This window comes from Triplophysa rosa, linkage group LG7, assembly GCF_024868665.1.
Source record: "Triplophysa rosa linkage group LG7, Trosa_1v2, whole genome shotgun sequence".
Classification (NCBI taxonomy): Eukaryota; Metazoa; Chordata; class Actinopteri; order Cypriniformes; family Nemacheilidae; genus Triplophysa; species Triplophysa rosa.
The window spans coordinates 6,351,974-6,374,562 of NC_079896.1; the positions used below are offsets into that span (position 1 = coordinate 6,351,974).

The 22,589-nt window shown below is 36.8% G+C and overlaps 2 protein-coding genes across 5 annotated transcripts; one reads left to right on the plus strand and one right to left on the minus strand.

Moving 5' to 3' along the window:
* The first annotated feature begins 840 nt into the window (after positions 1-840).
* eevs (2-epi-5-epi-valiolone synthase) lies at positions 841-4,180 on the plus strand. Its single transcript, XM_057338449.1, has 5 exons — positions 841-1,048; positions 2,108-2,741; positions 2,824-3,060; positions 3,327-3,579; positions 3,749-4,180. Exons 1-5 carry the CDS (start codon positions 930-932, stop codon positions 3,832-3,834), a joined length of 1,329 nt encoding a protein of 442 aa, XP_057194432.1. The 5' UTR covers positions 841-929; the 3' UTR covers positions 3,835-4,180.
* A 2,219-nt stretch (positions 4,181-6,399) lies between these two features.
* Positions 6,400-22,493, minus strand: mitfa (melanocyte inducing transcription factor a). 4 transcript variants are annotated; one of them, XM_057337874.1, is made up of 9 exons: positions 22,404-22,493; positions 12,315-12,536; positions 11,431-11,526; positions 11,268-11,322; positions 10,955-11,047; positions 10,539-10,595; positions 10,032-10,107; positions 9,451-9,598; positions 6,400-8,715 (listed from the first exon to the last, which is right to left on the minus strand). In XM_057337874.1, the coding sequence occupies exons 2-9, from the start codon at positions 12,384-12,386 to the stop codon at positions 8,326-8,328; spliced, it is 987 nt and encodes a 328-aa protein (XP_057193857.1). In that variant the 5' UTR covers positions 12,387-12,536; positions 22,404-22,493; the 3' UTR covers positions 6,400-8,325. The 4 variants fall into 4 exon arrangements, with proteins under 4 accessions (XP_057193857.1, XP_057193856.1, XP_057193855.1 ...); XM_057337873.1 differs by lacking the exon at positions 22,404-22,493 and adding an exon at positions 13,135-13,299 and having other exon boundaries at positions 10,539-10,592; XM_057337872.1 differs by lacking the exon at positions 22,404-22,493 and adding an exon at positions 13,135-13,299.
* Positions 22,494-22,589: the final 96 nt, after the last annotated feature.

Here is a 22,589-nt window from a genome sequence, read left to right on the forward strand (position 1 = left end):
GCGCAGCTGGCTCACGTGTGAGCGGCAGAACACATGCTTGGAGTTTGCCTAAGGTGACCTCTGTGTGAACCATCGTATCCCCCTAAACACCGTGTGCGTCGTTTTTAAGCGTTACCTAAAAGTAACTGCTTAGGTTAAACGAAAACATACTGCACAATCGTATTTGGTGAACCAAAATGAACAATGTTGCTTTGTTTGTGATAAAATCACAAATTTACTATCGCCTCACTACGATAATAATAGTTTAACCATGTTTTTTTTGCAGTAGTACAACCATTGTAAACAGTCTGACAAAAACTATGATTTTTACAAACGCATGGTTCATTTTTCTAAACAAAAAGTGTTAGCCTATGCATATCATTTAGCCAACAACAATTTGTTGAGAATTAGATTAAATACTGTAATTAATCTAGAAAATAAATACATAATATGAAATATCCTACATCTACTTTTTGTAGGTGCAATCTAACCTTGTTTATTTCTTTAGGCTGTTAAACGTGACAACCAGTTAAACCACGTTCACTCCCTTGTTTGTGTCTTCCTTAATAGTAGACACATCCCAAACAATCCAAGCGCATCGAGCCCAAGTAATTCCTAATTCCTAAAACATTAACATCATCATGGACATGTACGTACTACATAACACCCGTGGCAATATTACCACCGTCTCACCTTTCATAATTCACGTTTTTCGTGCGCACGTGGTCACCAAACTCGTCATATAATAGCCTAAATATTTCTTGTGTAAGATCAAGTTTGGGTGAGAGAGTTCCCTTTCATAAGTTTACGCGTAAACTCCTCCCTGATTTCTGCAGATGAATATATATTCGTGCTGAAAATATGGAGAGACATGAGCAACTCTGAAGAGTTACGGTAGAACTCAAACTATTTTTACCACCAAATCCCTGAGACACTCGACGGTAGACAACATGCAAAATCTCAACAAAGAAACCGTGTACAGCCTGGTGCAGGTGAAAGGGACTTGGAAGCGCAAAGCCGGTCAAAATGTCAAGCAAGACACAAAGGGACGAGTTTCAGCTGCCAAAATGTGCGTAAAAATAAATTACTTATGTAAACATTTACAGCGTAAAAAGCAGTAAAACGTGCATCTTTCTATGTCGTTATTATGACCATTATGCATTGATAAAACAATTATTTGTTATAAACTTTAAATAATTCATAATTTTGTTCTAAACAGGAATATTGCATTTAGGTGGTTTTTATTCTGTTGTTTTTATTGTAATTGATCTGATAGCAAATAATATTTAGTTAAGTTATTGAATTTGAATGTTAAATGATAAAATAACTTATACTATGGCCCGGTTTCACAGACAAGGCTATAGTCCCAGACTAAAATGAATGTTTGACCTGTCTTAACTGAATATAACTTGCCCAGAAATATCTTAAAATATATTAGTGCCATTGTTTTGTCTCAAGATGCACACCATTTGCGGCTGTCGCGATAAACCGACGATAAATATCAGGTGATTTATGCACAGCTTTTGAGTGAAGTATGGGGAGAAGCTGCTGCATCCGAAAGCCAGAGGGCGCTCTCGTGCGGAATCTCCAAATACGCACTGCAGAAGAAGACCATAACAGGTTCTAGAATCTAGGAAATGCCTATGGACATCTTTTTATCACTGTTACTCAAGCCTCATCAGGTATTTTATGATAATAAAGTATATTTATAATGATCATGTTTGACGGGTGTTGCTTTTTCAAATGCACATTATAAGCGACTCAAACTCGCACTGCTTTTACATCGAGCATCATTTCCTACTGATCCCAGAGCCGTGCTTCACGGACAAGCTACGCATTAAAATATATCGACACATTGCATATCGCAGCCAGCTTGATTTCAATAGGATTTAGTAGTATCGCGATAAATTCTCGTGCAGTCCTAAATGTATTATTCATTTTTATAAAAGCGACATAAATATCTTAATTCATCTAAGGCATAGTCCTGGTTTAAGCTAAACCGTGTCTGTGAAACCGGGCCTATATGGTACATAAACTATCTATTGGAAACAATGTAATTCAAATAATTCATGATATTTAAATAAATAAAGGTGACTCGACCACAAAATGACCTGTATATATGTTGCAGTTATGAAAGCAGCTCCTCCAACGGCACCACCTGGACAGTGGTCAGCCCCATCACCTTCACATATACAGTGACTCAAACCAAAAATCTTCTTGACCCCAGCAATGACACTCTGCTTCTGGGCCACATCAGAGACGCCCAACAGCTCGAGTCCATACGGTCCAGCACCAAACCCATGAAACGCTTTATAGTGATGGATGAGGTCGTGTACAATCTCTATGGTTCCCAGGTCACAGACTACCTGGAGGCCAGAAACGTCCTGTACAAGATCCTACCCCTGCCCACTACGGAGGAGAACAAGTGCATGGAGATGGTTTTGAAGATCCTGGAAGAAGTCCAGAGGTTTGGTATTGACCGCCGCACTGAGCCCATCATTGCCATCGGAGGCGGGGTTTGCCTGGACACCGTGGGCCTCGCAGCCTCCCTCTACAGAAGGCGCACGCCATACATTCGGGTTCCCACCACGCTTCTGTCTTACATTGATGCCAGCGTCGGGGCAAAGACGGGCGTGAACTTTGCGAACTGCAAGAATAAGCTCGGCACCTACATAGCACCTGTTGCCGCCTTTCTGGACAGGTCCTTCATACAGACCATTCCTAGAAGACACATATCTAATGGCCTTGCAGAAATGCTAAAGGTATATGAATCGCTCGATTATCTGCATGCCAGACAAACCAGTTTGCTCTGTATGTTTTAACTGAAGTATTTTTATGTTCCAGATGGCTCTTATGAAGCACAGAGGGCTTTTTGAGCTTCTGGAAACACAGGGAGAGTTTCTTTTAAACTCCAAGTTCCAATCCGCTATGGTGCTGGAGGAAGACCTCATCGACCCTGCTTCTGTCTCCACACGCATCGCTATTGAAACCATGTTGGAAGAATTAGCCCCCAACTTATGGGAGGACGATCTTGACAGACTTGTCGACTTTGGTCACCTGATCAGCCCTGAACTAGAGATGGTATTATAATCTCAAGTCAGCGTTCTGCTTCATTCACAGGGTTGGGTGGGGTCATAAATGATTGCCTTGCTCTGCAGTTCGGTTTTGCCGCGAGGCTTTCAATGAAGGCTTTTAAGCTAAATTAGTTTTAAACGTAAAAAACCTCTTGAGAGGTATCTCACGTGATAAAGCTTCAGAAACTGCACTGGTCTGTGCATGCTTGCCATGCATGCTTAAAGCCCACACTAAATGCTCATTCCTCTTTCTGCTTTTCTTTATGTTTGTAGAAAGTTCTTCCAGCCCTACTACACGGAGAAGCAGTCAATATTGATATGGCCTACATGGTGTACGTGGCCTGTGAGATGGGGCTTATTACAGAACCAGAGAAGTTTAGGATCATCTGTTGCATGCTGGGGCTGGAGCTGCCTGTGTGGCATCAAGACTGTACCTTTGCACTGGTGCAGAAGTCATTGTGTTGCAGACTACAACACTCTGGGGGGCTTTTGAGAATGCCCTTACCAACAGGACTGGGAATAGCAGGTAATGTAATTTCCAATACAAAACTCATTAGAGACATTGAAGAGATTTGTCTACAGTCTACATTGTCAGTGATGTTTCTCCTTAAAGGGTTTATTTAAACTTAACTTTATATATGACAGTACACAGAAGTATGTTGCGAATAATGAACGTTTTCTTATTCACCGTTTAGAAATCTTCAACGACATCAATGAAGAAACACTGTTCAGGGCTTATGAAAAGTGGTGCGATGAACTCAACTCTGGGTCACCTCAATGAAACCTTACAATATCAACAACCTGTTTATTCTAAATACCTGTGTTTACATATAGGGCAGCCTGTTCTCTTGGCTTGTATTTCTATTTCTTTCTTCTGTAAAGATTATGGGCATTTAAGGGTTATACATTTAAGAGAATTAGCTTTTTATTATTATAAATGCACTTCTTAATGGCTGTACATCAATGACAACATGATATTTGAAGATCTTTCTGTAGCTGTGATGAAGCCATTTCATATGACATTTTATATTCGATATTTTACATGTTAATGTGAAACAAGGTTTTTAGCTTTGTGTTTGATGTAATGCATGCAATTCAAGTTCATAATAAACATTTCAAATAATGTGTACAGGTTTTTGAATTATTTATGAGCCATAAATGAAAAACAGCACGTAATGCTTTTATACAAGATGCATTTACTTTATTAGGCTTTTATGACCTCTATTGTTAGGAATTCATATAAAATATCGATACTACATGACATCATTTAAAACACTAAGTGTTTACTCCATACAGTAAATTTGTCACTATGATATACCAGCCAAGAGGCTGAATATGGAGGGGAAGAATAACAAGCAGTTTATTTAAAAAAATCTCAGATGCACAAATTGAACCACTATTAATTTGCTAAGAATAGACAGTGAACAGTTACAGCTTCATAGCATTCATGTAACATTACGGAAAACCTTGAGATGGAGAGATATTACCTTATCTTCAACTCAAGCAATGCAGCACATAAAATAAGACTTTAAAACGTAGCGATTCAAGAATAATAGAAAGAGCATAAATGAAGTCAAACACATGCATGCCAGCCTTAAAACACGTTGCTTTAGAAAAGCCTGTAGATCCTTCATTTTTTTTCTCTAATGAAATCAAACATATATAGCTTTGTTGAGTCTAAATGTTTTGGTGCATGCATACGTGTCTTTTGCATTCACGTTGCGTGCATTCGCATTTATAATACGTCCGTAAGCGGCCAACGCCACCGTTACGGCCCTATACGTTAGCGGCAAACGCGTCCATTATGGCCCCATATGTTAGCGGCCCACCGGGAAAACGCCCGGTACGCCAGATGGCCAGTCCGCCCCTGATTTGAGGTTTCTAAAGGTTACTAGTTTTTCTTGCTTTATTTTCTTTACTTAGTATATATTATGTTTACAAGGGGTGACACAGTTGCTCTGTGATTAGCACTGTTGCTTCACAGCTAGAAAGTTCCCGGATCGAGCCCCAGCTGGGAGCCCCAACTATGCACTATGAACTCAGTGCATAGTTAGTATGACATTTGGGACACAACTGTAGTCTTTAAAAGTGTGTTTCTGTTAATATCTTCCTTACTTCCTTCTTACTTGGCAGATGTTGTTTATGCTCAAACAGCTATACTACTTACCAACTAAATTAAAAAAGTGAAATTTTATCAGACCTGGTTCATTTTTAACCATTTTAAAAAGGTTTCAATTGGAACCCTCTCTTAAAGGTGGGGTAACCGATTTCCGAATTACGCTTTAGACAACTGAGTCGGGCCGAGTACCAAAACAACCTTGTAGCCAATCAGCAGTAAGGTGCACAGTGCACAGGACGGACATTAGCCGAGCGCTGACGAAAGCGACAGATGGGGGTAGGGGTGTGTTTGTTTTGGTGATTTGAACATCAACAACGGCTAAGAGAAATCGGACACCCCGCCTTTAAGGATGCATTAAAGAATGAGCAGAGTTCCTTTTGGAACCTCTTTCTAGTCATCATTTTTTCATTATTACACATACTATAACACCATTTCACAACATGGACACAACACCATGATGAAATAAATTATAACGATTGAAGATGCTTTTTTCTTGAGTTCTGCATGGGGAAATTACAAGTTTGTATGTGTATTGTTTGAGATGGTGGTGTCATACTCTCAAATTGTTTGTGTATTCTTCAAGTTCATATTTGAGTTCCTTTTCTAACTCTAAACGTTCTATCTCTTCTAAGAGTGCAGGCTCTATGAAGGCCTCCAATGTCGACTTAGGAAAACCCAAACACAAAAAAGCCTTGCTGAAAAAAGCAACTGTGTTGGAATTATTTTGATTGCAGATAGTGAGTAAACCACGAATCAATCGTTATATTTTACCCTCCATTGATCTCTTGTTTTCACAAGCTAAATTAAATTGATCTTTTCTTTTTAGGCTTATTGCTTTAAGCATTTAGGTATTGCAGCACTGCTTGTTGCTATCTGTGCATGATCAAATTGTTGCTTAAGCTTTCTGATATTAAGGGATTTTAGGACATACGCTGCAGCGGAACAATCGGTTTATGGTTCTGTTGTGGGTGATTAAAGCACCAGTTTGTGGTGGGGGGGTGTCAGCCTATCGTCGGGGGGTTATCGCTGCTCTCCCTGGATAAGCAGGTTCGTAATATTGAACATTTACTTATCAAATGCAAATACAGTACTGCTGCTAAACAAAAAATACTATTGTGGGTAGTACTGTATGTGTATATAAAGTGTATTTCAGTAGATAACTGTTCACATTTCTGGTGAAATATCCACAATAAAAAAATGATTCCCCATAATCCTTTGTATATAGAATAGAATCTTTATTCATGTACATCTACAGATATATGAGAATATTTATCAAAGTCTCTGGGTTTATGTATTTCCCAACAAACCACAAGTGACATGGTGAATAACTACAGTGATCATTTGTATGTAATGTAAAAATGTAAAAAAAAAACATTAGAAATCTAACATCTAAACATTAGAAACTAAAGGTTTACCTATTACATATAACCTAGGTCCATTTCCAACTGCTTTGTCTTTTAGGGGCAGTTACCCGGGCGAGGATTAGATTAAGCCAAGACTATAGGCTTTAGTTAAATAAGACATTTAAGTCGTTTTTACAAACATGCCATACAAATAAAAGACATTACTTGTATGCATTTTGAGACAACACAATGGAACTGATGTATTTTAAGGGAATCCGCTCCCTAATGTACGGTTACATGATCAATTTCAAGCATAAAGATATCAGATATAGTCAATATGACTAATTTTGTAACAAGGTTACTCATTTTTAAAAGTAAGGGTAATGTGGTGACATAAGATGGTGCCCATGTAAAATAGTTAATAGAGATTTTTATGCCCTAATCTACTAATAGACTTCTTTTTTATTGACTATAAAGATTGTTGTAAGATACTGCAGAATTTTTTCTAGCACGCCACCGGGACTGCAGTTAACTTCCTGTCTGTGGCTAGAGTCTAATAATACAGAGTTTCTATTTCTATTTTATTTAATTCATGTTAATATTCATTTATATTATTATTTTCCTGTATAATAATTGTATTAAATAAATGATTTGTTGAATATTTTGTATGTTCTTTTATTAAATAAACAATTTGTTGAATGGGTCCTGTAGTTTGGTCTCATTTAAAGTAACCGTAGGGTACAGGGGCAAACTGGGAATCAAAAACGGCCCTGGAGTTTTTGGCTTCACCATTTCTGTAGATGGGGGGTGGGGTTGTGGATTTTTCGGCCCACATCATCCCTCCACCATTCCATACTCCAGATGGACAGTCTGCTCATGGTCACGGCCGTAGGCCGTCGGTGGGACGGCCGTTCTGGACTTTGACAGAATGTCCTACTGTTCAGTCCGCCCCTGGTAGGGTACATTGACATCTAGCGGTTGAGCTTGGTATCGCAGTCTAAATTCAAAATATTGGAGACAAGTTTAGCCAAGTAACACTTTTCTAGGTTTCTTTTGCTTGTTATCAGAAATAATCTACAGGCACTCTATTGTTTGTGAATGTGTACCGGAAAGTAAAGGGCAGTCCACTGCGCATGTGCAGTAACGTTTGTTTATGTTGTCACTTTGAAACCGTCTATAAAGAAAATGTATTTACCTGAAAATAACCTTCAAATTGCATATAGTGTGCATGTTTTTCAGATTCATTTCCAAGAAAAAAAAAACATTGTCTTATATTTGGAGCAATACGGTACATTCAAATCTACTACATTTGCCAAATAACTTTACTCCTGCAGAATCAAAACCCATTTTGATTTTGTGCATAACTCAACAGCTGCATTTGTGGATGTTTTGAATCCCCCCTGGTACTGTTTTGTGTACTACTTGCTAAGGCGCATTAGTGTTATCAATAGCAGTGGCTGGGGTCTACTATTTGACAATTAGCGCACCCCATTGCACTAACTTCATTTGAGCAGCGCTCTAGCAAGCCAATGCTCTAAAAACAGTATGCTTTGATACTATAGTCATTGTTGTAATGGTGCAATTCCACTTTAGCTGTCTTAAAAGCTTGTTTCCAAGAAATCCTTCATGAATCAAAAAACTGTTGAAATCAGTCGTTCTGAACTAGTACACTTCAAAATTATAAAATGAAAATAAAATGCATTCTAAAAAACATTATTTGGATCAAAACGAAACCACACTGCACACATATTTCATTATACTGTATAAAGCTAATCATCTAACTTTGGTTCTGCCAGTTTCGTTCACAACGCTAACAGTCGTTGTCATGTTCATCCATACTGCTGCTGCTGTTGGAGGGGACGGGAGAGCCGGAGGAGAGCATGGGGTCATTGGTGCATACTGGAGACAAAGTGTTGTCCATTATCATGTCCTCCAGCTTGTTGGAGGCTTTGTTGGGGCTGTCGTAAACTCCGGGTTCCCCCTCCTCAGCGGGGCTGTCGTTGTAGCTGATGGTGCCGTTGTTCAGGTCCAGAGTGGTGGTGCGGGACATGTCAGGACTGGGGAGGTGGGAGTAGAGATCCGAGGAGCAGTCGCCCATACCGGGCTCCCGCTTGATCGCTCGAGCTACAAGGTCAGAGGAATAGAGGGGGGGAGAGGCCACCACAGTGAGTCCATGAGCGCGGGCCTGGATCTCAAGCTCCTGGATGTAAACAAAAAGGACAAATACACAATTATACACAAATGCACAAAATTACATTTTATTAAATTTACATGACTGGTCAACTTTTTTTTAATGTTTTATTTTTTATGTGGTCTGTGCTTTGAATTGGTTTTGTACAAATAAATATAACTTGATGAATAATAAAAAAAATCTATATTTACATTTATATGCTTTTATCATAATCAAATGATAAAACTGAGAACAAAAAGCAATTTTATTGTTATCAAGACTTCTTAAACACAAAACAAGAGCTGTGGCTTGTATATACAGTACCTGGTAGCTACTACAATACAGTTTACAAAAAATACATTGCATAAATACAGGAAAACAAAATTTTGACTTGATTCCTTTAACATTTGTATTTGTTTAATGTTTTTGGGACAGTAACTAATTCAAGTTGTGTTATTTTATAACTTAAAAAAGTGAAATAAAATGTTTAAACAGTTGGGTTACTATGAATCAAATGCCATGTGTCAAAATGAGGGAATTTCCCAGAATCAATTATTCAAGTGTAACTTTAACATTTCACGCATTCGAAGGACTACGCATACTTTGTAAGCTTTAAAAACCGATGTCACGGTCTGCTTTCACCATTCAACTTCAAAAAGCATTTTATCAAAGCATTTTAAGCATTCTTGTTCTTCAAAAGTCGATCACGTGACCAGTTGCCAAGGCCTTTTAAACCAATGGGTGGTTGTTTGGAAAGTGGTTTACCTGAATTCGAAGCAAAAGATGTCTGTTCGCGTGTTCCATTCTCTTCTGGCGGTTCTCTAGTTCTTTTGCTTTCTGTTGCTCTTTTTGCAGTCTCCTAATATAATCCACTGAAGCCTTTAGAATTGTCCCCTTATTCCACCTCATGTCTCTGAAACAACAGGGATTCAAAAGGTTGAGCTTGTGTTTGGCCTGTTTGCAACCACTAAACATGCATACTGATATGATATTGGATTTCAATATATTAATAATAGATGAAGAGTTTATTTCCAAAATGACAACTCTGTTTTTTTGTTTTTTTTGTGCATTCCAATTAATATCAATCAAACTGCAGTTGGTTTGTTTTGATTCAAGCCATAATAAAACAAAAATAATACAACTACTAACACAATAAAAACATGATAACATAATAAAAAAACATGATTTTAGATTTTTTTTTAAAACCGAGTTATCTCATTTTGGAAACAAACTCTTCATATTAACCAAATTGTACAAGTTTTCCATAAATAATTACAATTTTATTTTATATAAATTGTCATGTATTGAAAACCCCTCAAAAAGCATGAAAGAGTTATAAGACTTACGGGTCATTTGACTTGGGGATTAATGTCCCCAGCTCTTTAATTCTGTCGTTTATATTAAAACGCCGCCTTCTTTCAACTGGAAACACAAAAAACATATATTAAATATACCGTATGTAAAATATAGAAAGGTTTATAATGAATATAATTTTACTATTTACTATTGGCTTCTTTTATGTAAGTGATATTATTGCACCCTTCCTCAAATCCAAAAGCTAAGGTTATAGACGGTTTCATCAGGCACACGTGCCTGGCCCGAAGTCAACTTCCGGTCTGTGTTTGGTTATAATACAACAATTTATTTGATATTATTATTTTAGCTAATATAACTATTGTACCTATTGTTAAAAGATTCTTTGCTGAGGTCTACTGGAAGTTAAGTTTGGGCCACTTAATATCTGTTTATGTTGTTGCCGTTGAAACCGTCTATATATCTCACACTCAATAGCGTATTTAAGATAGACGTTTATGTATATACGTTTATGTATATAATATGATGATCAGACTCACTTAGGTTGTGGTTGTCCTTCTTTTGTCTCTCCTTTGCCAAAGCTCTGACCTCAGCTTCTTGAACACATGACCACATTAATCGCTTTACCATCAAAACAACCGGATGTTCACATACAGAGTTTACACTTAATTTGTAGTATTGTCATTTGTAAATATATTCTAGTTTGTTTCTATGCACTAGGAGCTCCAAAAATGTCAGTGCATTTCGTTTATAATTGTACATACTTTAATATGATATATTTTACTTCAATGTGTATATGTAGAATCATTTCAGATGTAAAACTAAAAGGTCCTGAAAGTGGTTTATCACAGAATGTGATATGAATGAACAGTACTATGACAAAAGATCAACTGTATATACACTACAAATCCTTACATTCATTCTTCTCTCAGAGGCCGAAGAAATGGAAACATACCTACTGGGAAGCCTTCAGGCCTTTGATAAGAGTCAAAATTGCCACATGGTCCAGGCTTCTCCATTATGTGCATCATGCCAGGTGCTGGGGTAGCTATTTAATACAATATATATTTCATTGATATTGTGCATTCTGAACTGCACACAACATGGATACTTTCATTCAAGTACAGTGGGCGTTGAAATGGTAACCAAAAGTTGTATGGGACTTTTTGCAACATTAGTGATAGATTAAACTGTGAATATATATATAGATAATTCCCTTTTGACGGCCGGCAGGTTAGATGGACAGGAATTATTAATGCGAACCCCACCTGGAGGAAGAGGATGATTGTTGTACATATCCAATATGTTTGCTGAAACTGGAATCTGAAAAGTGATGAACCATAAACCAAAAATGATTCAGAATTTCAATATGCGCTGAATGAAAACAAACAAATATTTGAGTGTGCTATTCAATTACACAATTAGGTCTACCGTATTCGTCATTTGAAGTCCAGCATCCATGAATCCAAGAATATCATCGCTATAGCTTGATTCCAAACTGATTATGTCTTCAATTACATCGTCCATCTGTAGCAATTGAGATTTGATGATAACTAAATGCACAATGATAACAATGACAAAAATGCTAAACAACTGCTATGAAAACTATATATTACGATAACTGTATTTAAGCTTTGACATGCAGCAACAAACTTTGTATACTGTTCATAAAATAAAATGAAAAATGTATATGTAAAAAATATGAACTCATTGACATAGTTCGGAAATGTTTTTTTTTTACAGTTGACACATTTACACTGCAGTTCTGTAACAGTAATGTTTTCATGTACATTAAAATACATTATTATGACACTGTCAGTCATTTGCAGACAAAGGCAAGACTGTGAGACAGTGAGAAACTATTTGGTTTGGACTTACAAAACATGATTTTTGTGGTCTAGCAGGTTTTGACATGCAGTTCCTTTCATAACTACAGTTTTCAACATGATATACAGCATCCCAATCGCTTAATATTACAGATATGCATTTTAAATTTGATCTAAATAAGAACCACTGCAATCCCAAATATGAACTAATTACACTTGAAATGGGGGGCTGTAGTTAAACTGTTAAAGTACATTATTTTTAAAATCTGATTTTGTCTATCATGTTGACTTTTTATTTCTATATAAGATCTATGATTCACGCAGCGTACTACTGTCCCTATGGCCCACGGCTATTTTTTGAGGGTATGCCCTTTCTCCTAATATGAAGGTTACACAAAATGACAAGTGCCTTGATTGTTTTCATCAATCACAACATTGCGGCCTCACATTATCTAAAAATGCTGATATAACCGGTATGTTGACATGTACCTCTTTCTCACAGTTGAGGGTGAGAAGTGCCATAGGGCTATTGGGAGCACTGGTTCCTGGTCCAGGGGGCATGCCGTGCTCTGAGGGCTGGCTGGGGCCGGGCCCTGTGCTGGCCTGCGGGCTTAGCTTGGCTCCTAATGCGCTAGACAGGTAATGTTTCACCTGTTGCCTCTGGGTCTGCAGGAGGTGATACTTGGATGGATTCTCCAGGTGTGTTTGCACCTGAGTAACAAAACAAGGAAAAGGAAAGGTTGATGCAACTTACTAATATACGTAACATGCTATTGGAACATACTGTATTACATCTCCGCATTAAACTCTTGTATGATGTTCATGTTTTTGTAGCCAACGTTTACGGGTCTCTTGGACAGAAGGTATTGTTCTGTTTTTAAATAATGACAACCATAAAAACAAAAAAAAGATTTTTACTTTATCCCAATTACAAGCAGCATAGACAGCACCCATGGTTAAACTTTATCATTCATCTCTGTTAAATCATAAAAAAAGTAAACAAAAATAGAATTAGGGTGAATTAATAGATAAAATATAAATGTCTGAGGTTAAAAAACAATACCCGATTACCAAACAAGGGTTTGCCTATTATACAGAACTGAATGGTTGACTTTTAGTAAAAATAGACTTCATACTAAATGCATCGCATGCATAAAACAGTGTTTTGCAATTATTGTATACGTAAATGTCAGTAAATTTAAGAAACACAATAAACCAATATGGATGAAAATAAGCACAGACAACAAACTCAACCAATTCTGCAATGTACAAAAGATAATACCCAAATATGCCCAAAATATCGTCTCACCTGGTAATGACTGTACTCAAACATCTCCAACATATTAACCAAAACTATTTGTTAACTTGAAAAATATTCCCTTTGTGCATTCAGTTTGTGATGTGCAAGAACTGACCAGTGGTTTTGGCCAGCTGAAGATATCAACGGCGTATTTAAGGCATGGGAGGAGAACTTGCTGTTCTCATATATTGTTTTTCTACCCAAACGATGAATTTATGTCTTTATAGAGTTCATTTGACGTCACCGGTCCAATTTTACAAAAGGCTCTTTGAACCGATTGGTTACTAGCATCTAAACTGAAACTGGCTTACGGCTAACTAACGTTTCATCTTTAGTTCCACTCATTCTGCATAAAACATTGTTTGTTCTCTGCATCCGGCACACAATCGCTGCCACTGTTAGTCTTAAAACAAGACAGTATAAGATGGAGTGTTTTTTGAAATGTTGAATTTCACCCGATGAAGCATTGGTAATTGCAGTCTTTACAAAGCTGGAGTATTGCGCACACGCAAATGGTTCATATCTGGTCGAACTACATTTGGACATGTGGTGATAAAACAAGCAGAGGTTTCTGTTTTCTGAACGCAACGACTTGTGGGATTTGTCATGAAAACATGTTAATCTTCTGCTGACAACTTTAGTTATTAGTTATTATTGAGTATTTCTCCTTAGTGATTTAATTTGGTACAAAACACAGCATAGGAACTTCACTATGTGACACAATGATAAATATTAACCACAAAAACTAGTATTTGGATTGTAATTGTACTTAATTGGATTGAACGTTGTTAAAATACTATAAAAAGAGTTCGATTTTTTTTTTAATACAATACATTTGCACATAGCACAGCTCTCCGATTTGTCTCCTGTTTGTTCATACATGTCTGTGAGGCAATGTATAATTAACACAGTGGAATGTGTTCAATGCCTCAAGTGCTGTTCTTCAACAGACATTTTTCTTTATTTGATTTTAACAAAAAATAATTTGCAGTAATGGCAAACTGGTAAAGAGGCACAAAGTGCCAAATATTCGTGCATGTATTCTGCATTCAATGAGGAGCAGCTTCCTATGCACTGAAATATTTTCTGAATGATGTTTAAAGGACTATAATCTGCATTTTATCGCTACAATTCGTATTGGCAGATATATGTGCAGCTCTATAGCAAGCAAATTGATTCCATACCATGTTAACTTTGAAACCGAAAAGCTATAATCAGACAGTTTTATGAAAACAAAACCTGTGAATCAAGTATATAGTAAAATGCCAACACAAGTACTTGACATGTTACAGCAAATTTACATGATACAAGTAATGGCCTGCTTAAATGTACAAAAACAGGCAACCCAAACATATAAAATACCTACATGTATTCCTATGAATGTTATGGTTTTCACTAATTGTTAAAAAAGTAATTGTTCAAAAACTACATTTTTCACACACACAAGCAGATATACTAGTATCTAGTATAAGTTTTAGAACAGCTAATTATTAAAATATATTTAATATATTTAACATATTTTCCCCCCACATTTTAGAAAAGTAGTAAGCTCATTAAAACTATGAGAATGTTGCGACTAAAAAAATCCATACAAAAATCTTGTCCGTCACCTTTTGCCGACACCTTTTTTTCTTGGCATTTTTTCAAGCAGCTTTTTGAGGTTTCACCCCGAGATGCTTTTTAAACATATCGAAGTAGTTCTTATTTATTCTGCGTTCTTATTGGCTGCTCTTTTTTAATTATTCAGTCAAAGTCATCCATTTCAAAGACGTTTTTGTGAAATAAAATTATATAATGTCATGAAAAAAGCTTAGATGTGCACAGTTATACAAAACTTATTCCCAAGCATACACCTTCAAATCAAAAACTTTTTAAGATAATGAGAAATATTTCATTCAAGTATTCTAAAACGCTTGACCAGTAGATTCTGTAGAACAGAAATTATAACTTAATTGTTTCAGTTTTGGAGTGAAATAAGATTCCAAACTTTTCTTTAACTTCTCATCCTTTCTTTCATTTCCCCCTGCTATCTTCTAAATGTTATCATAGTTATTTGGTTGTATTAACAGAGCTTGTGCTGAAGTCAAACAGAAGACTAATTCAGACATCCCTCAGACGAGGACTTCACATTAGTGCCATATCAGGCTAGTTTTAATGCCTTTCATGGTTAACATACAAAATTAATATATACATGGTGATGATCGGACTACACTAACTCGGAGTTATGAATTGTTGCAGCATTTAAGACATTAAGTTTAACTTAACTTACGGCACTCTTTCTGAAATGACAGGCATGACAAATTAGCTGTGAGATTTTATTATAGTCAGTAAGTTATTGATCCTTAATAATGACATCACGGGACATGTACACATGCTCTTCGGGTAAACTATAGGGATGCTGTGTGCCACACAATGTGATAATTGTTTTCCAAAATCCGTGCAGCGAATTATTAAACCACTGTGGGTTTTATGAATATAGAGGTTGTAATGAAACATAGTTTTTTTTCTTTAACGGCATGTGTGAAATGAGCACAAGGGAAAAAATATATCACTTCCCTTCATGCAGTGTGTGTGTGCGTGTGTGTGTGTGTGGGGGGGAAGGGTAAACCCTACGGTATGGGGACAAAATGTCCCTACAAAGATGGCAATATCCAAAACCCTTGTCCTTGTGGGGACATTTTTTTGTCTCCATGAGGAAACAAGCTTATAAATCATACAGAATTAACTTTTTTGAAAATCTAAAAGAGCAGGACGTTTTTTGTGATTGTTAGGTTTAGGGGGTGGGTTAGGGGTAGGGAATATGATATACAGTTTGTACAGTATAAAAACCATTGCATCTATGGAATGTCCCCATAAAACATGGAAACCCAACATGCGTGTGTTTCTAACAACAATCAATGGTGTCTACAGATCATAAAATGAGCCCCGACTGAGATCCATAAACAGAAAAGCGCTACATAGATGTTACCCTCAGGACTATAAAGTCCTTATCTGGAGAACATAAGAACGTTTCTCTTGTTCTTTTACTCTCAGAACCTTTAGGTTTAATAGACTCCTCCACAGACCCAAATGCCCACAGCTACTGCGTCTATGGAAAGATTCAGAAGTCCTGAGGAACAAGTTTTATGGTCCACCCCAGTGGAAAGCGACTGAGGTGATAGTCAATAGTCGACAGTATACATGCAGTGCTATAATAATGTTGTTCTTTATTAAAACTTTAACATTGCTTCAACCAACTTCGGTTAAACTGTTCATCAACTTGTAAGACCTGTAGTTCTCAAATCGCATCTTATCCTGTCAGATGCTTCTCATTTGTATGTTATTGTGACTAAATCACAAAATGTAATGTTAAAGGTCCAGTGTATGAAATTTAGTGGCATCTAGCGGTTACTCGGTTAACGGCTCACTCCACCCCTCCCACCTCCCTTTCGAAGCACTACGGTGGCTGACATTGAAAAAGATTTTTGCTTCTTTGCCGAAGGAGATAACATATTTACGAAACGCGCTATGAAGAGCAGTTTGTCCGTTTAGGGCTACTGTAGAAACACAAATTCAATGTAAGGGGACCCGCGGTGTATGTTATGTATATTATATAGCATTTCTGTCTAGAGATCCTCCAAAAACATTACACAATGGACCTTTAAGGAAGAGGTTTTTTGAAGAGCCTTGGGTATTTTGACACACGATAGACACCAAATGCCATAAAACTGTATTTTCAGGGGACTTTTATTGGAGACATCAACATTCAATTCAAAATCCACTTGCAACATTGCGTTAATGTCCCCACATTAAGCAATCACAATCATTTTCAATACCTAAAAAGTATGAATTGAGGGGAGCCATTCTTAAACCTAAAATGATAAATGAGACACGTACAGTCTCGTGGACGTTACGGATGCACGTAAGCAAACGCCACAAGGCGACAAATAAACATCAAATGCGCCATCTGTTCTAAAAGGGCCTGAATGGTTAAAGAACAAACGCTGGACTATTCTAAAAGGGTTTTGTAATAAGCCTTGATTCCAATCTTTTTGAAGATATGTTGAGATCTACAACTGGATGAGTCAAACACAAGACTCTCGCTGCCAGGGGTGTGTCTGCTTTTCAGAACAGCAAACCACAGGTTATAAAATATAGAGCATTTTATCATTGCAAAAATATTCGACTGGAAAAGGATAAAAAATGGGATAGCACCAAGCATGTGTCTATTGGTCTTTAGGCTGACAATAGCAAAGCAGAGTGAGAGCGATAGTATAGATTTGTGCTAAAGATCTTAAGATTAGTGCTACTACTTAACATTCACTCCGTGATGCATTTTGAATCAATGAATAATTGTCCAAATAAAACACTGACACTATATTGTTGATCACAATAGTAAAACATAGCAATAAATATAATGGCCGCAAAACATAATTTGCTGACATTATTTGATTTGTAACCATAAATATGTAGTAAAAATGCACTTATATGTCAACGTTATGACCATGAAAAGTCAGCTAGCAGGTCAAAGTTCATACAACCGATGTGGTGTTGCTTTAAAGTGGGAACAGAATTAACAGAGCAGACACAGAAATGTGCATGACCAACATCCAATTTAACACAAACGGCACTTTGTGTGTATAAGAGAGCGTGTCTCATGGCATGGAAAATCTATTTTGCATGTCCGCAAAATTAAACAACTACTTGTGCATACGAAAATTGAGCATGTTTGGAAATTCGTAATCACAAATATGCATATACAATGACCCCAAAAATGTTTTGGACACTCACCACACATCTACAATATACAGTCTCTATCCCATTGCATTAGATACAAAGCTAGCTTTTAAAGCATGGCTTTAAAACAAAACATTTCACATTCTTGTGAGTAAATTATAATAACACACTCAATATTTCAAAGTAAGAGAAAAAGCAAAAGTTGGACTCGTTTTGGTCGTACTTGACCAGTTGTGGATGAATGGACCAGTTGTGAGCTTGAATTTTACATCTACTAAAAATAACCTTAAAACCAAGTGGTTAATTGCAAAGTTTTTGTTAAAAACATTTAAGTCAAGTTTGTTTAATTTGATATTTTCTATCCAATCCAATGGCATTTCTACATTTTAAGTGTGCCCCAAGTGTTCAAATTTTTATGGGGCCACTGATATATTTGTCTGTGTGGGTGATTGTACGCTAACATGCATTAAGTGACTTGGTTTAATTGCAATGCCTGCGGGCTGTGAACTACCATTTGCCCTTTGTAAAGAGACATTAACATTACGCATCCAGAGCCACGCAGATGACACGCAGATCAAGAGGAAGAGCCTCGGACAAAAGCTTTTTTTCATCCGTTTTCGTGCAATGTACTTTTGGGCCCGTGGCAAGAGGCATTAACAAGAATTTAGCAGCATCAAAATGGGCAACATTGAACAACTTACAAAAGGATTTGTCAAAGGCACGAAAGTTGCTGAAATGAAGCTCTAATGTGTCCAGCTGGGCTACTGTATGCAGTCCAGTCTCATATAAATTCATGAAAGGTCAAAGACAGACTGGTTATGACAGCTGGGCGAGGGGTGGGGCATATCTGAATACACTGTGTATCATTACGTGGGTGTTGAGAGCACAAACATTTGTCACGGTGTCAGAGGTCGGAAAGGCCACATGGGTCAGAGAGAAAATAAACGATGACTTTATAGTCGCACCATGTGGAAATAAAAGGCAATTAGTCACTCTTATGAAAGTATAATACAGTGCGCACAAATCTGAGATTATCCAGCCGATTTACAGACAACCTCTTGGCTAATAATATTGGAAATGTCAGTTTCGAGAATTTAGTGTCTTAGCAAAAATGAGCAACAAGCTTGTTTCATTTGTGTTTATTTGTGTGTGTGTGTGTGTGTGCGTGCGTGCGTGCGTGCGTGTGTGTGTGTGTGTGTGTTAATGATTTTCTTATACAGTTTGTTGCATGTGTTCTGTCTCACTGTTCTGTCTCACTGTCTGTTACCTCACAAAAGTTTATGGTTTTAAAAGCCTGGAGACAAGGAATAATATACAGCCCACAAAAAACTGATACGCAGTAAACCTCTTATCAAATGTTAATATTAGGGATGCACCGATATGTACATTTTGTCAGATAACAATAACTTAATAATTATTTAATCTTGGAAGCCGATAAGCGATATATTGGCCGATATACAGTATCTAATATTAATATTAATATTCAAAATATTAATATTCTTTCTGAATCTAGAAATAAAGGCAAAAAGTAGACAACTGCTTTAATTTTAAAAGTAATTTTTTTCACTCAGAAAACCGCGTGCTCAGTTTTTAAACAAATAACGTGTTTGTCTTACTCTCACAAAACAATGTGTTTTAAGATAAGATAGCGGCAAGATAACCTCTAATTGGCTAACACAGATGTCAATCAAATCCAAGCATCCAAAACAACATTTTATTATTTTAAGATTTGAGATGACACAGTCATGTTTGTAATTATGTTGAATGCAATAACATAATTTAATAAATAAAATATTATTGTAATAACTGGGTGGGCCTATTCATGTGGGCCTGATTAATCAGCTTTAATATATCGGCCTGATTTATTATCGGGCCGATACCGATATGAAAACCTGCCGATACCCATATTGCCGATAATATATTGTGCATCCCTCGTTATTATGCAAAAACTTTCAATCTTTTCAACTTCCTAAATTATAAGAATTTCATCTTTCTGTTTCCTATGATTTTATATTATGTAAAGGATAACAGATAAAACACAGATACAAAATGAATTCAAAATAATAATAAATAATGAAATAGGGACCAAAATTCCAAAAATTAGTACTTTTTATATTTTATACATGTACCTTAACAATCAGAAAATTTATCAAATGTAATGTTCATATTTTAAAAAGTATTTCGTTTTGTTTTAATGACAGCAGGCATTTGAGCATGTGCACAACCTGATCATTTATGTTATTACAGCAAGATATAAGAACATTTCAAAGAGCTTTTTGTGTGCTTTGATGCAGCAAGTAAATCACACGTATTCCTTATTAGAGACCTACAAATAAGTTTCACAAGCCTTCTAAATACATCTTAAATACCACACTTTCAATCAGACATCTATTTATCTACTGTAAAAAAGCAATCTATACATAACCCTGCACAAAGTTTCATAAACTGTCCAACATCTGAATGCATTTCTCAAATAACTCAAATAATGAATCTTTTATGATTGCTGCTATTAAAATGAGTCAACCATTGTCATTTACCTTCATTACAATTCAGGGAGCCGTTTCAGCCGTTTTTTACATTAGAGCAACTCTACAAACTTGCAAGAGAAATAATGCACACTAATTCTCAGAAATAGGCCGACCTCTTTTTTTTTTCTTCACGGAACAAAAGCTCTTTTTCTGCTGTCTAGGTTTTGACAGAGTACCATGCCTCGGGCCTACATCTCCCAGAGCTGACATACAAAGCCAGAGCTGTATGCACACATGGAGCGAGTCCTCAAGCATCTCAGTCTGAAAGGTCACCCCAACCACCAACGAGCAGAGCAGACAACGGCGGGCCAGCTGCACGTGGAGCTGAAATCTGATGGTATTTAAAAGTCATCTGTTTTTGGAAAACATTTGCAGGGCTGTCTTGTTTAACCAAAAAACTCAGTAGCATGCAACAAGCTTGATCTATGGTTTATATTGTCACGTGAAGCTAATAGAGAAGATAGCGAACGTTTCAAAGTTGAATTACTTGACAATGTATCTCTATGTATCTAACCATCTGTACAGACCTTTAGAGGGTTCGGCTCTTTGTAAAAAATGTTCAGGGTGCAATCTAAAACCATGCACTCACTCGTATGAGAACAGAAAAAATAGTTTTAGTTTCCTCATTACAGTAAGCCTCCATGTAATTAAATCAAGTCAAAGTTTCAAAGTGAATTGCGAGCTTTTATTTCCGCATTCTTGATCATGACGTTAAACCCTGTAGATATGATCCTGTCACCATTTCAAAGCAGTCCGTTTTTTTCCCTCCTAAATAATTTGAAGAATGAAAGCACCCGGCCTCATTATAAGCATTCTTGCTTGAATTAGTGAGTATGTGTGTGGTAAAACTGTGTTTGCCTTTGTCTTCGTCTGAGCTGATTCTTTGCTTATTTCTGTCCGGGTCAGAAGTACTTTAGCTAATTGGGCGTTCTCTCGATCTTTGGTCAAACCTATTTGGGCTTAATGTGTTCTGCCTCAGTGGTCTCTGCCTGGTACCTCCCAAAAGCTTTACCTGCTTTGTGCAGACGTTCACATTTTGCAGACACTTTTATCCATTTGTTGCTTTTTTTTTTTATCAGTATGTGTGTTCCCAGGGAACCAAAACCCACGATCATGCTCTAGCAATTGAAGGAACAGGAATAATGTAAAACCTACAAATCGTCGCTGTCCTTCTGAAACCTTGTATCACCAAAATTAAGAAATGGTAAAAATACTGGACTTTTGAAACGACTGAATAATGTTTGGTCAAAGTTAACAAGCCTTTTTCAATACTTTTTATTGCTTAGACAGTTGCAAAACCCAGTGACAAACATAAAGGGAGACTAATATTAATGAATTATGGCAAAAAAATCATGACATTTGGAGATACGAGGTTTCAGACGAACAGCAGCAAAAGTAGATGGTTGGGTAATATGGACAGAACATAATGTTGGGTTATAAATGAATACATGCTTGGTTGTTTTAACCCAAAATTGTGGGTTGTTTTAAGCCATAGTTGAGTAATACAATCCAGAATTTGTATTTATAACCCAACAAATGGTTTTGCCCATATTTTTCCCAATCTCAGTGCAATTGTAGCGAATAGAGGAACTTTCTAAATTTGAAGAATTTCAACAGTCTCTTTTCTATTATTAGATCATGTGTAGGACAGTAGTTACTTTACACAGGAATAAATAGAAAAAAAGTTGTAGTGGCTGTTTGAATAAACACCCGAACAAAATAATCGTGCACCTCAGCAATAAAAAGCATTCGGTGGGCCCAACTGATCAATTAACTTGCATTTAGATCCAACTATGTGTATTTGTGACTCAAGAAGTACTGAATGAATGAATTCCTTTGCCCCCCATTGACATAATGTGCAAACTGAACAATGACACCTGTTTTAACAGTTAAATTGGCATAGCACTTAATGTCGGCACTTAAATGATCACTACTATCAATTGTGTTTCAACTAAATATACAATTACTGCAATACTTTCTTCACAAATCACAAATGACTACTCACAAATGATCACATAAAATAACGGGACTTACCAGATTCTTTCGTCTAGTTCCTTTCAGTTCAAGGTGTCACTTTACAGCTAATGAACCCATTTTGCTTCGTCTTAGCATGAGATTCTCACTATTCGCTTGTGTAGTCCACTCAGACCAAGCATGAAACCAAAGCCACGAAAATGCGTCAGTGTAGTGGAGCAAATAGGATTATACACGTTAAACGCC

Bases quoted from the DNA above. Each gene is read 5' to 3' on its own strand.
- mitfa (XM_057337872.1), bottom strand. From the start codon at position 13,167: ATGTTGGAGATGTTTGAGTACAGTCATTACCAG. The intron at 11,323-11,430 runs GTAGACCTAATT...ATCACTTTTCAG, and splicing joins GACTTCAAATGACGAATACG to ATTCCAGTTTCAGCAAACAT. The intron at 10,108-10,538 runs GTGAGTCTGATC...TTGTGTTTCCAG, and splicing joins GAAGGACAACCACAACCTAA to TTGAAAGAAGGCGGCGTTTT.
- eevs (XM_057338449.1), top strand. From the start codon at position 930: ATGCAAAATCTCAACAAAGAAACCGTGTACAGCCTGGTGCAGGTGAAA. The intron at 3,061-3,326 runs GTATTATAATCT...TTATGTTTGTAG, and splicing joins TCAGCCCTGAACTAGAGATG to AAAGTTCTTCCAGCCCTACT. The intron at 3,580-3,748 runs GTAATGTAATTT...TTCACCGTTTAG, and splicing joins AACAGGACTGGGAATAGCAG to AAATCTTCAACGACATCAAT.